Source organism: Mirounga angustirostris, unplaced genomic scaffold, assembly GCF_029215605.1.
Source record: "Mirounga angustirostris isolate CCGP_5_RB_7025 unplaced genomic scaffold, mMirAng1.0.hap1 SCAF_10, whole genome shotgun sequence".
NCBI classification, from domain to species: Eukaryota; Metazoa; Chordata; class Mammalia; order Carnivora; family Phocidae; genus Mirounga; species Mirounga angustirostris.
Genome location: NW_026991718.1, coordinates 122,527,282 through 122,540,763, shown reverse-complemented (window position 1 = coordinate 122,540,763; position 13,482 = coordinate 122,527,282). Strand labels below are relative to the sequence as shown.

The 13,482-nt window shown below is 49.8% G+C and overlaps 1 protein-coding gene across 4 annotated transcripts in view; it reads left to right on the top strand.

Moving 5' to 3' along the window:
- Positions 1-13,482, top strand: part of JPH2 (junctophilin 2) — a 63,586-nt gene that overhangs the window by 14,606 nt on the left and 35,498 nt on the right. For 3 of the 4 annotated variants that reach the window (XR_010405856.1, XR_010405855.1, XM_045885793.2), the window contains exon 2: positions 6,349-7,135. Coding sequence is in view for 2 of the 4 variants with exons in the window: in XM_045885793.2 (XP_045741749.1) it covers positions 6,349-7,135 (787 nt within the window). In the remaining 2 variants the exon portion in view is untranslated. Of the gene's footprint in view, positions 1-6,348; positions 7,136-10,922; positions 13,353-13,482 lie in introns of those variants that run through there. The other variant, XM_064573206.1, reaches the window with a different exon arrangement.

The following is a 13,482-nucleotide window of genomic DNA, read 5'->3' as shown; positions in this document are numbered from 1 at the left end:
AAAGCTAACGTTTATGGAGCGCTTACTGCATGCCAGCATCCTCACATATGGTTCACTTAGTCTGTGGTCAGCCAATCCTCCCCCACCGGCCAAGGTACACATTTATTTCTGATGGTCAATTAAATCCAGTCTCTCTGGCACTCGACTCCAAGCCCCTTGAGGGCAGAGATCGTGTGTCTTATTTACCACTGTGTCCCCAGCATCTAACACCAAGAATGCAGGATCCACAGCAAATACTGAATTCGAATAAAAGAGTGAACAATAATCTGAAATAGATACCATTACCTCCATCTTCAGAAGGACAAACGGAGGCTCAGTAGGCTTAAATAGTTCACGCATGTTCTAGAACTATTTGGTGTCAGAGTGAAGGTTAAAACCCAGGGTATTGGGGGCGCCTGGGTGGCTCAGTCGTTAAGTGTCTGCCTTCGGCTCAGGTCATGATCCCGGGGTCCTGGGATCGAGCCCCGCATCCGGCTCCCTGCTCCACGGGAAGCCTGCTTCTCCCTCTCCCACTCCCCCTGCTTGTGTTCCCTCTCTCACTGTGTCTCTTTCTGTCAAATAAATAAATAAAAAAACAAAACAAAACAAAAAAACCCCAGGGTATTGTATACTAAACCAGAAGGGCAACCGCAGCAAGAAGGTGATATTCAGGTTTTATAAAATTTAGGAGCCTGCTGTGAGGGACAGAACTTTGTTATGGCCTTCACAAGACTTTTACATGTACCCCAATAATTCCTGGGGTTTGGGCTGCTAAATCTAGACCTGAACACGTTGGCAGCCACTGCCAGTCACTACTGAGTCACCTATCACGTGCTGAGGCATGAGGGAAAAAAGAAAATGTGGTTCCTGCCCCTGGAAGAATGGGGAGGTGTCACTGAGGAGAAGACGCAGATTCATCAGACATTTACTGTGGGCTTCCTTGGGCCTGGAACTATGCCAAAAGCTGGAATCGTAGCAGGAGTAAGCTGGACATGGCTCCCTCCCTCTTGGAAACCAAAGTCCAGTGGGAAAGGCTTATAGTGAACAGATGATCTTAGTAATTATTTAACTGCAATTGGGAGAAGTACCAAGAAGAAGTACAGGGCGACATGACATCACGTAGCAGTACTCAGGGGGTAGGGCTCAAGAAATCCTCCCAGATGAGGTCACATTTAAGCTGAAGCTTGAAATATCAATAGAAGTTGGCCAAGGGAAGAGAGGAGAAGATGCTGGGGTGGGGGTGGGGGGCATGTGCAAAGGTCCTGAGGTGGAAAGGCAAGTGTGACTGGAGAGTTGTTCAAGATGAGTCAGGAGAGGTGGTCAGGGGCAGCCACACCAGGCCTTGTAGCCTGCTGAGAATCTTGCCCCTCACCCTGAGGGCAGTGGGAAGTCTCACAGAGTCTATAAGGCCAAGTGAGGGGGCCAGCCCAAAGGTTATCAGGAGGCACTTCCTTCCACAGAAAGCTCCTCTCAGCCAGATGGCTGTGGGCGGGGTCCTTCTGCTCCCTCTCTTCGGATGCGGATGCATTCTTCCTGTCCCCAGGGAGAACTGTCCTGTCTTAGAGAGAGTCAGGCTGGGGATGGCCCAGCACTTGGCTTTTCCCCCTTCCCAGGGCCCCATCACTCCCAGCCTCCCCTGGGTGTCTGTGCCTCTTGCCACTTGCTTGTAAGTTTCCTAATATAGCCTGGCCGTTTCCTCCCCAACTGGTGGCCAAGAGCCACTCTCCTGTTGCAATCTCAATTTTTCTTGGGCTTAAAGGGACCATGTCAGCCCATCTCATGCCAACTTTAAGCTAAAGGTAGATTGGCTGATTTAATTTCACAAACTTGTCTAATCCAGAGATTAGATGTCTTCTGCTTTCTCCCAGTTTACCATCTTCTCTGTTCTACTCCTGTTCACTTTCCCCTTTCACAGATTTTTTTTTCTTCTTTCTTCTGAGCACAGCGGAAGGAGCACAGCTAAACATGGATGTGAGTTTTGGTGTATTTATTAACTGTGTTGCCTTGAGTGAGTCTTATAGGAACCATTAAATACCTCTCTGGGAGTGAGCCATGCAGATTTCTGGAGGAAGAACATTCCAGGCAGAGGGAGCAGCAAACAGAAAGGCCCCGAGGCAGGACCATGGCTAATGTGTGGGAGGAACAGCAAGGAGGCCTTTGTGGCTACAGTGGACTGAGGGAAAGGGGAGAACTGAGGGAGGTGAATGAGGACAGAGCAATGAGGGGGATGCGATCAGGTAGGGTCCATGGATCACTAAGGACTTCAGCTTTTCCTCTGAATGAGAAGAGGCAGAGCAGTGTTGTGATTTTGACTTTATTACAGTTGAACTGAATCCCCATGATAGGTGTGCTAGGAATGGATAGAGGAGCACAGGGTGGAAACAGACCATCGTGCCCACCATTATGAAAATCCTGGCGAGAGACAAGGGTGGCTTGGGCTACCATCTAGTAGCAGTGAGGGTGGTGAGAAGTGGCTGGATTTCAGATGCACTTGGAAAGGAGAGTTGACAGGATTTCCTGATGGGTATTTGCAGAATGCTGTACTGGGGTGTTTGTGTTTTGGGGTTTTTTTCCTCTTTAAAAGTTAATTAATTAATTAATTATTAAATCACGGTATAGTTTCCATGCAATAAAATGCATTTCAAGTGTACAGTCTTGACAAATGCATACACCTGTGTAACCACCAGCACATCAAGGTATAGAACATTTCTGTCAATTCAGGAAGTTCCCGTACATCCCTTTGCAGTGGATCCCTCCTACCCACAGCCCTGGTAACCACAGATCTGCTTTCTTTCACTCTACATTAGCTTTTACCAGCCTTTAATGTAATTGGAATCACACAGTTTGTATTCGTTCATCTCTGGCTTTATTCGCTTAGCGTGTTTTTGAGATCCATGCTGTACAATCAGTCTATTCCTTTTTAATGCTGACCAGTATTCCACTGTGTGGCTGACTATCTGTCCATCCATTTACCAGATGATGGACATTTGGGTTGTTTTTATTTTGTTGTTGTTGTGGTCTCCTTTTTAATCTTCCCCTGAACTCTAAAAAGTGGGTATTATTTTTCCATTTTCCAGAGAAGCAAATTGAGAATTAGGAGAAGTAACTTGTTCAAGGTTCTCCAGATTAGATGATGTCTGAGATCAGTTTGTCTTGGACTTCACATCTCTATCTGTCCCCCTGCCTCCCATACAATGTGACCACATGGGAATGAGCTTGGAAATGGGAACACATTAGTTTTCCATCTATCCATCTCCCCATTTGATCATCCCCTGCACCATGCTCTCATTTCTCTATTCTTTGCAATTGCCACACATGCCCATTTGAACTGGTTTCAAATCCAGTTCTGCTCCTTCCTTACTGGGTGACTTTGGACAAGTCACATAACCTCTCTGAACCATTCCACCTGTGAAATGGAGATCATATTTATATCTTCCTCTATGAGATAATGCCCAGTGATACTGCCTTTCTCTGTCTCTCTCCACTTCTCTTTGGCCCTTTTACAGTTCATATTCTATGGTCATTGGTTTTTCATGGCTGGACATTGAAGGGAGTTCTGATGTCCCTCTCCCCACTGGCTGCTCCTGCCTGCTGTACAGAGAGACTGCAAGAACTGGGGACCCTCCCCAGCAAATTAAACCAGATTTTCTGGGGGTGAGGTCCGGAAATTGGTATTTTTTAGAGCTTCTGAAGGGCAGCCAGGATAGAGAACTGTGGGCTCAGAGCGTGAGCTTTGGGCATTAGACAGATTTGGGTTTGGATTCTGCTTCCTTGCCCAAGTCAGTTAATCTCTCAGACCACCATCTTCCTCTTCCGTAAATAAGCATCATCACTGGGACCCACCTGATAGGACCTTTGAGAGGTTTCAATGAGCCCTGGGCACTCTATGTGACTCTTAATGGGGTCTCTTCATGCAGAAGGGGCTGGGGGAAGGACAGGACTGGAGCCTGTGCCGGGGGGGACCAGGCATGTGGAGTCACGTGGACGCACTCTCCTTGACCTGCAGAGTCACGGTGCCCAATTCCTAGAAAGCCAGCATCTCAAAGTTAGGCCAAACTTTAGAAAGCTTCATATCCAACACGTCATTGACGGACAGGGCAATTAAGGCCTTAAGAAGGGAAGAGAGTTGCCCAAGGTCACACAATGAGATGGAGTTTCCAGACAAGTTCAGCCAATCAATCAGCAAATTATTTATGGAGCACCCCTATGTGCCAGGCCCTATTCCAGCTGTTGGGGCTGCACTGGAGACCAAAACAGGAAAGATCCCTGCCCTCATGGAGCTTCTCTTCTAGTGGGGAAAGGAAAGCAATGAATATAATAATTAAGTCATATGATACGTTAGAAAAGGATACATACTATAGAAAACAGAAGTAGATCGGGGAATACCTGGGTGCTTGTGGAAGTGCAGGCAGATCTGGAGGAAAAGAATTCCAAGCAGAGGGAACAGCCGGTGCAAAGGCCCGAAAGCACACCTGTTGGGCGGAGCTTAGGAATTCCCTTACCTGGCTCACTGTTTCAGTTCCCTACCCATGCTGGGCATTTGCTGGGAAGAAGGCCATTTGGGGTTTTTTTTGGTTAACTAGGGTAAAGTAGAAGCTTGTGTTTAAAACAAAGGCTCTGAATTTCCTCCCTCAACTCAGTGAACATTATGGCAGGCACTGTTCTACATGCTGAAGGCATGAAGATGAAGGCAGGGACCTGGCTTTCAGCGGACTACTTACACAGACTGTTGTTCCCAGGAGCTCACGTGCTCACACTAACGGACACATAGGGCCTCCACTGCGGGTATCTCCTTGTACACAACACTATCCTGCACACACATGGTCTCACACAGTCTCGGTTTCCCTAATGCCCACAACCTCATACACTTAGCCTCAAGTGCTACATATTACTCTGTGCTTTAACACTGAGAGAGCTTTGCACACTCAGAACCTCCCACACACCCATAATGTCACCTCCAGGAACTTGGACACTTACCCCACTGTGTACACACTGTATTGCACACTCATGATCTCGTATAATCAAAAGACACTGACATGCACGTCCATAAAAGTCTTCTATACACATGGCCTTGCACACATACACACTCTCACATGCTTTCCAACAGAGTCCTATGCTCTCTAGCATTCACACTACTCTGTGAACTCACTGTCTTATCCTTTCATGAGCTTGAACATGCACATCACCTTGCACAATAGGATGACTGTGCACATGCATTTAACCTCACATACCAACAGATGTGGCTGCTTACACCTCTCCACACTCTTTGAATTTCTAATGGTTTTGCACCCTCACTCAACTTTGCCTTTCCTTACACACTCAAGACCTCAAATACTCTCATGACCTTATGGTACATCCATTATGTCACACTCATGTGATCTCAGTCACCCTCTGTGTGCACACTGCCTTGCACACTCATGATTCAACATGCTCCCACTACCTTGCACACTCCCACACATGCAAATATTCACCCTACCACACAAACTCACTGTCTTGCCCAATCACTCTCTTGCATGTTCAGTCTCTCCTGGGTGTTTCAAAATCTGTGCACTCATCCAAATTCACACTCACCAAACCTCGTCTGGTTGGACAACTTCACACTTTAAAACTGACAGATCCTATTTTGCACACCTGTGACCCAGCTGTGTTCCTACCAACAGAAATATTCACACCATTGTGCAAACTGCTTCTGGCCACCCACTCATGTCCTGGAACACTTGTTTAACGGCATGCACTCTGGGAGCTCACACAGCTTCACACACTGACGGGACTCACACGACCTCACTCTGTCTCGCCCACTGTGACCCGGCCATGTGGCCACCACCGGAAATATTCACACCGTCGCGCGCAAACTCCTGGCCGTCCACTTGTGTCCCCACACACTCGTTTAGCCGCCTGCGCTCCGGGGTCTTGCTTGCTCACACAGCTTCACACATTGATGGGACTCACACGACCTCACTCTGTCTCGCCCACTGTGACCGGGCCATGTGGCCACCACCGGAAATATTCACACCGTCGCGCGCAAACTCCTGGCCGTCCACTTGTGTCCCCACACACTCGTTTAGCCGCCTGCACTCCGGGGTCTTGCCTGCTCACACAGCTTCACACACTGACGGGACTCGCACGCCCTCACGCTGCCTCGCCCACGGTGACCTTGCGCGTTCCCACCGCCGGGAGTGTTCACACCCCTGCGTGATCGCCTCCCGGCTCGCCCACTGACGTGCTCGCGCCGTCACGAACGGCCCCCTCCCCACCCCAGCCTCGCCGGCCCTCCCACCCGCGCGCTCCCCGCCCCGGCCCGCCGCCCCGCCGCCCCGCGCCCGCAGGCCCCGCGGGCCGGCCACTGACGCGCCCTCTCCTCGCCCGCAGGGACCTACCAGGGCCAGTTCACCAACGGCATGCGCCACGGCTACGGCGTGCGCCAGAGCGTGCCCTACGGGATGGCCGTGGTGGTGCGCTCGCCGCTGCGCACGTCGCTCTCGTCCCTGCGCAGCGAGCACAGCAACGGCACGGTGGCCCCGGACTCGCCCGCCTCGCCCGCCCCCGACGGCCCCGCGCTGCCCCCCGCCGCCATCCCGCGCGGCGGCTTCGCGCTCAGCCTGCTGGCCAACGCCGAGCCGGCGCGGGCGCCCAAGGGCGGCGGCCTCTTCCAGCGGGGCGCGCTGCTGGGCCGGCTGAGGCGCGCCGAGTCGCGCACGTCGCTGGGCAGCCAGCGCAGCCGCGTCAGCTTCCTCAAGAGCGACCTCAGCTCGGGCGCCAGCGACGCCGCGTCCACCGCCAGCCTGGGCGAGGGCGCCGAGGGCGCCGACGAGGCCGCGCCGTTCGAGGCCGACATCGACGCCACCACCACCGAGACCTACATGGGCGAGTGGAAGAACGACAAGCGCTCGGGCTTCGGCGTGAGCGAGCGCTCCAGCGGCCTGCGCTACGAGGGCGAGTGGCTGGACAACCTGCGCCACGGCTACGGCTGCACCACGCTGCCCGACGGCCACCGCGAGGAGGGCAAGTACCGCCACAACGTGCTGGTCAAGGGCACCAAGCGCCGCGTGCTGCCGCTCAAGAGCAACAAGGTCCGCCAGAAGGTGGAGCACAGCGTGGAGGGCGCCCAGCGCGCCGCCGCCATCGCGCGCCAGAAGGCCGAGATCGCCGCCTCCAGGTAGGCCCCGGGCTGGGCGCAGGCGGGGTGGGCCTTGCTGGGGTAGGGGTTCCGGGCAGGGCGACCCGGGAGGCCCAGGCTCTGAGCCTCTTCTGCTTCTTTCACCATCAGGGGTACCCCCTGACCTTTAGAGAGTTAACTGGAGGCGCTTTTGGTCCCTGTCCATCCATCCATCTGTCCATCCATCCACCTGTCCACCCATCCATCCACTCAACTACTCCTGTCCACCCATTCACCCAACCCTCCATTCACTTAACCCTTCCATTCATCCAGGCTTTCTTTTTCTTTTTCTTTTTTTTAAGATTTTATTTATTCATTTGAGACACAGAGAGAGAGAGAAAGTATGAGCAGGGAGAGAGGCAGAAGGAGAGGGAGAAGCAGGCTCCCCACTGAGCCAGGAGCCCGACGCGGGGCTCGATCCCAGGACCCTGGGAGCATGACCTGAGCCGAAGGCAGACGCTTCACCATCTGAGCCACTCAGGTGCCCCATCCAGGCTTTCTAATAGCCACCTGAACAACCATCTCTTCACCCCACCTACCCACTCCACTTTCTGTTTACCCATTCATCCTCCAGACACCGGTCCAGCCACCCAGTCATCCATTCCTTCACCCAGCCCCTTGTTCACCTAACTTCTCCACTAACCTCCTGAATAACCCCTCCATGAGGACAACAACCTCGTCACTCAGCCTCTCTGACATCTACCTGGACAACCACCCATGCATCCAGCCACAACCTCATCCACCCCCATCCACCCATCCAACTTTCCACCCTTCTACCCACCCAACCCTCCAGTTACCCACCTATCCACCCAACCACTTAGACACCCATCCAGACAGCCATTCAACTACCCACCCATCCCCTTATTCACTAACCACCCACATTCACTCAACTACTTCTTCCATCTACCAAGTCTTAACATCCATCCATGCATTCATTCACCTAACCACTTCCATTCACCCAGTCTCCTCCATTTACCCAGTCACTCCCATCTCCCATCACCCATGCTTCCATCAACTGAAACAACACGCTTCCACCCACCTACCCACTCATGCAAGCACCCATCTATCATCCAGCCAGCCAGCCACCTCTAGAGCCCAACCATAACTTCCATTCAACAATCCCTCTTCTCTTCCACTCACTCAGCTACTGTCACCCATCCACCTACTAGCCCTGTGTCCATCCACCTTCCTATCCATTCAGCACCCACCCTTTTGTCCATATTCAGACCCCTCCATGTCTTATCATTGTACTTCAGAAAAAGTCTTAATGTTGTCTGCAAACGTTTATAGTTCTCGCTGTGTACATGGCACTGTTTTAGTAGTTTACAAATATTGACTCATTTAATCTCCTTATAAGATCCGTTCTGGTTTTATTTCCATTTTACACATGGGTTAAATGAGGCTTAGAGATATAAAGTGACTTGTCCCAAATCACCCAGGTAGTGAATGGCCCTTCATAATCTGGTTCCTACACTCCTATTCTGCCTCATTTTCTACCATTCTTGCCCTGGACCTGAATTTTATTCTCTGAACTAGTCATGCTGGCCTTTTATCATCCTTTAGTTCCTTCTGCCGGAGAGCTTTTGTTCCTACTGGTTCTTCACCTAGACTGCTCTCCCTCCCCCTTGCTGCCCATTTAATTCCTACTCCTCTTTCAGAGCTCAGGTAAAGCCTGACTCCCTTAGGGAGCTGATGGAGCCCAGCCCCCTGTTACAGGCTGACCTCACTGGATTGCCTGGACATTTTCTTACAATGTTTCACATTTCAACCTTAATGCTGCTTATGTGATTTGTTTTCAACCTGCTATTTATAAAGGGTTTTTTATGCCCCACTGTTCTGAGGCCTTTACATAAATTAACTCACTTAATCTTTACAACATCTCAACAAAGGTAGGTACTGTTATTATTCCCATTTTGCGAATGTGGAGTGAGCTGCAGGGAGGGCAGCGGGTGTGGTGGGACAGGGGTGAAAAGCACTCATCTGTTCTGGTGCCCATAGCAATCCTGCTGGGGGCTCTAAATGGCCTGGGCTGGAGGCTGTGGCACCGTGGTCTTCAGGGTAAAGCAGACATAGGACCAAATCTTGGTTCTATCATCTGTTTGCTCAGAAACCTGGGAAGATCAGTTTGCCTGTCCAACCTTTAGTTTGCCCACCTGGGGCACCTCCATTTCTTAGTTATATGTTCTTGGCCAAATCAGTTTTCGTCTTCAATATCGGTTGTGTCATCTATAAAAATAGGGTTAGTCTGAGGGTGAAGAAAGATAGTACAGGTCCCGGGGTTTACAGTCCTGTCATGAGGTGAGTTTATGGGGAACACCCAGGAGCAACATTTGTGGGGAAGGGAAGGAAGCTGGGTTGGGCAGAGGGAGACGCTGGGCTGTAGTCTCCACAAGGGCCTCAGCCAACCACAAGAGGTATGCTGCGGTGGAGATGACCTTCACAGTCGTCCCTAGTTGAGGAGAGGGCACTGAATCTGTATACCGTCTGCTCTGGCTGCAGCTACCCTCCAGAAAGGAGTGTGACCTGGGGCTGGACGGTTTTCTTCAGCCACGGGCCACCCCTGGGCAAGGCTGATAGGTGGTGCCCCTCTGACCAGCTGGGGGAGGAGGAGAGGAGAAATAAGTCTTTGGGTCCTGAAGAGGAAACTGGGGGGCACATCACAGTACCCACTACAGTGCTGGACACCTAGCAAAGGCTCAATAAGCATTACTAGTCATTGTCGTCATTCAGTGAATTCATTATACAGATGTGGAAACTGAGGCCCAGAGAAAGAACGTAATATCCCCCGAGACCACCTGGCAAGCAAGTGGGAGAACCAAGGCTCCGGCTCCTAAATTTCTGATTCTGAAGCTTTAACCAGCACATCTTGCTATCTCTGAACTTTGTAAACCTTAAAATGGTGTGAATGTGTGAGCAGTTAGTATCATTAAGATGGCCCAGTTTCCCCTAGCGTTAAGTTCTTACGTTACCATAATACACTGGTCTCAGCCAACACTGGTACATTACTGTTAGCTCCAGACTTCGACTGAATTGTACTAGTTTTCCCACCTCTGTCCATTTCCTGTTTCAGATTCCATCCGGTATCCCACATTGCATGCACTGGTCATGTCTCCTTAGTCTTCTCTGGTCTGGGACAGTTTTTCAGCCTTCCCTTGTCTTTCATGACCTTGACAGTTTTGAGAACTGGCCAGGCATTTTGTAGAATGTCCCTCAGTTTGATGTTTGTCTCATTGTTACACTGAGGTTATAGGTTTGGGGGAAGAAGACCACAGGAGGTAAGATGCCATATCATATCATATTATATCATATCATATATCATATATCATATATCATATTAGGGCATGTGGTCTTAACATGACTCATCACGGATGACGTTAACCTTGAACACCTGGTATCTGCCAGGTTTCTCTGCTATAAAGTTACCATTTCCCCTTTCCCATACTCTGTTCTTTGGAATCCAGACACTAAGTTCAGTCCACACTTAAGAGGGAGAAAGGTCTGGAATTAAGCTCCAGAGGGAGGAGTATCAACATACATTAGCTGGAATTCTTCTGGAAGGAAGATTTGTCCCTTCTTCCAAAGGGAACATTTTTCACTAGTAGGCCAAGTGTCTATCATTGTGACAGGCATAAGCCCGGAGTGTCCTGGGCCACCCTGGGACATGGCAGAGCTTACAACAGGTAAGAGCTTAGCCTCTTGATTCAGAAGATCATGAGTTAGAGTTCTTGCTCCTCTGTGTGACCAAGGGGCTTCACCACTCTGAACCCTGGATCTTCTTTCCTCCTAGGGTTGTTTTGAGGAGTAGATGAATTAATGCCTAGGAAATGCCTGGTGCAGCAAAAGCGGTCATTGTCATCATCTAACCTGTTCAATTTTAAGGTGAGGAAATAGAAGCTTGGGAAGAAGGAGGGATTTATTTCCCCAGGCTCTCACCTGGTGGGGGCAAAATCTTGCCCCTCTCCGCCCCCTTGCTTTCCCTGACCTCCTTGTCCTTGCCACCAAGGCCTGTGCCCTTGAACACGACGATGTTGAGCTCTGTTTGAGAAGGCTAGCAGGCCCATAGCTGGGACCTGAATCTCTGGAGTGAGAAGGTGTTGTCCAGCTTCCTCCACAAGATCTGCCAGGAGGGGAGCGCAGGGGAGATTTGGATTCCTCGTGTGCCTAGGGAACACGTCCTGTATGCCTGCAGGGCTCTTACCATGTGAGGGGCAGCTCCCTGGCTCGGTTTTAAGCTCAGACTGATTTTCCAATTAAGGGAATCTTTGGGTTAGGAGGAAAAGCAGGATTGTCTCCCTTGCAGGAGTTTTGGTGAGTAATCGAGCTGCAGAGGAACAGGGAGCCTTCCTAGCAGCCACCAGCCTCCTTGGCTCAGGCAGACCTGGGGTTTCTCTTCATTGTGGCCTCAATCTCCTGGTCCTGGGCTTCCATGGAACTTGTCAGCTCAGAGTCTAGGATCAGGAGAGCTTTCCCAGGGGGAAGAGAGAAAGCCGAGGCATCATATCCCCCTAAAATGGGCTGTGGCCTAAAAAAGATTCTAGACCTGCAATGTCCAATATGGTAGCCGTTCAGTGGCTGCCGAGCTCTTGAAATGGGGCTGATCTGAACTGAGATGTGCTGTTAAGTGTGAAACACACACTGGATTTCTGAGACTTAGCAAGAAAAAAGTGTAAAGGAACCTGTGAATTTTACATTGATTTTTTTATATTGATTACATGTTGAAATGATTATGTTTCGGATGTGTTGAGCTGGATAAAACATCATTACATAATTGTTAAATTAATAATATTAATAACATAGTTATTAAATTAATTTCATCTGTGTTTTTTACTTTTCTGAATGTAGCCATTAGAAAATTTAAGAATTATACATGTGGCTCATACTGTATTTTTATGGGGCAGTGTGGCTCTGGACCCATCCAGGGCTCTAGGAGATAGTCTGATTCCTTCCCCAACCAGATGGGAAAATGGAAATACAGAAAGGGACAAAGACATATCATAGCCACTAAGTGGTTGAGGGGGAGCTAGCCTCAGGTCTTCTGATTTTGTGGCTAAAAACTCTTTCTGTGATGCCTTTTAAGGTCATGGATCCTGGTGGAGGAAAGCTGGATGTTTGGGGAGTGCCTGAATGTTTCTGGTTGTCAGGCCAACACTGTGATGATAAATGGCTCCCTTCCATAAGGAGCACAGGGAGTGGTTAAGAGTGCTGCTTTGGCCTTGCCTTTTGCTTGCCATATCTTGTCTTATCTCCAGACTTCAGTTCTCTCCTCTCTGAAAGGAAAATAACGATATGACAAGGGATAAATCAGAAACTGCACGTGAAGCACTCAGCACAGGGCTAGAAGCAGCAAGGATTCAGTAAATGTTACCTGCTGTTGTCATTGTAGTATTTTTGTTGTCATGTCCACACAGCAGAGGCCAGGGCTGGCCTGCAGGAGTTCTCAGCTGCCCCAGGGCCTGAGGTTTGGAACATCTCAGGTTTCGTGCCAGCATGGCATCCTTTGGCCCTGAAGACAGGACCCACTGAATTGGTCTGTCTTCTGCTCCTCTACCTCCCCATTCCCCATTTCCTCCTTAGACTGGCCCTGGAAATTCCCAACTTGAGTGTAGGGTTAGAGTTGGCTTTGCAGGTTACTGGGAGGTGATTTCTCAGGTGGGCAGGAGTGTGTGTTACATTAGCTAAGAGCTTGGGCTCTGGTGTTGGGTGGACCCAGGTTTGAATCTGGGTTCAACTTCCTATAAGCTGTGTGACCCTAGGCAACTTACTTCTCCTCTCTGAGCCTCACATTCCTCTTCAGTCAAATGAGAATTAATTCCTTCTTCAAAGTGGTGTTGAAGAGAGTTAAAAAAAAAAAAAGCACCAGCTCACACCTGTGTAGTGTACTGTATATGTTACTCTATCCTTTATCTATAGGGATCTAAGAATCTGCCCTGAGAATGAAATTGCCCAGAGGGAAGACCTGTCTTCTCTCACAGTCCTTACAACTGTGTTTCCCAAACTTGCCTCTTCTGCATGCCACCTCCCAATTCTTGCTACATCATGTACTCCCTCTACTTACTTTCTTAGTCTCTATCTTTAAATCAACTTACTTAAAAGTACTTATGCACATTTATTGAAAAGGAGGACTTTCTAATCACTGTTGAAAGTGGGAAACCAGTATCATGTTCTGAAACAGAAGTCAGACTATTAATGCCAAAGGTTCTAAACCCAAAATCTGCTCTCTTTTTGTTAAAAAGAGACATTGGCAAGAGATTGCCAGGTATGAAAGACCTATATGCACCTGGCCGAGGTTTGTCCTCAACCAACAAGAAGAAGGGGTCTGGCGCTGTTTTAAGCTGGGGCTTTGCACT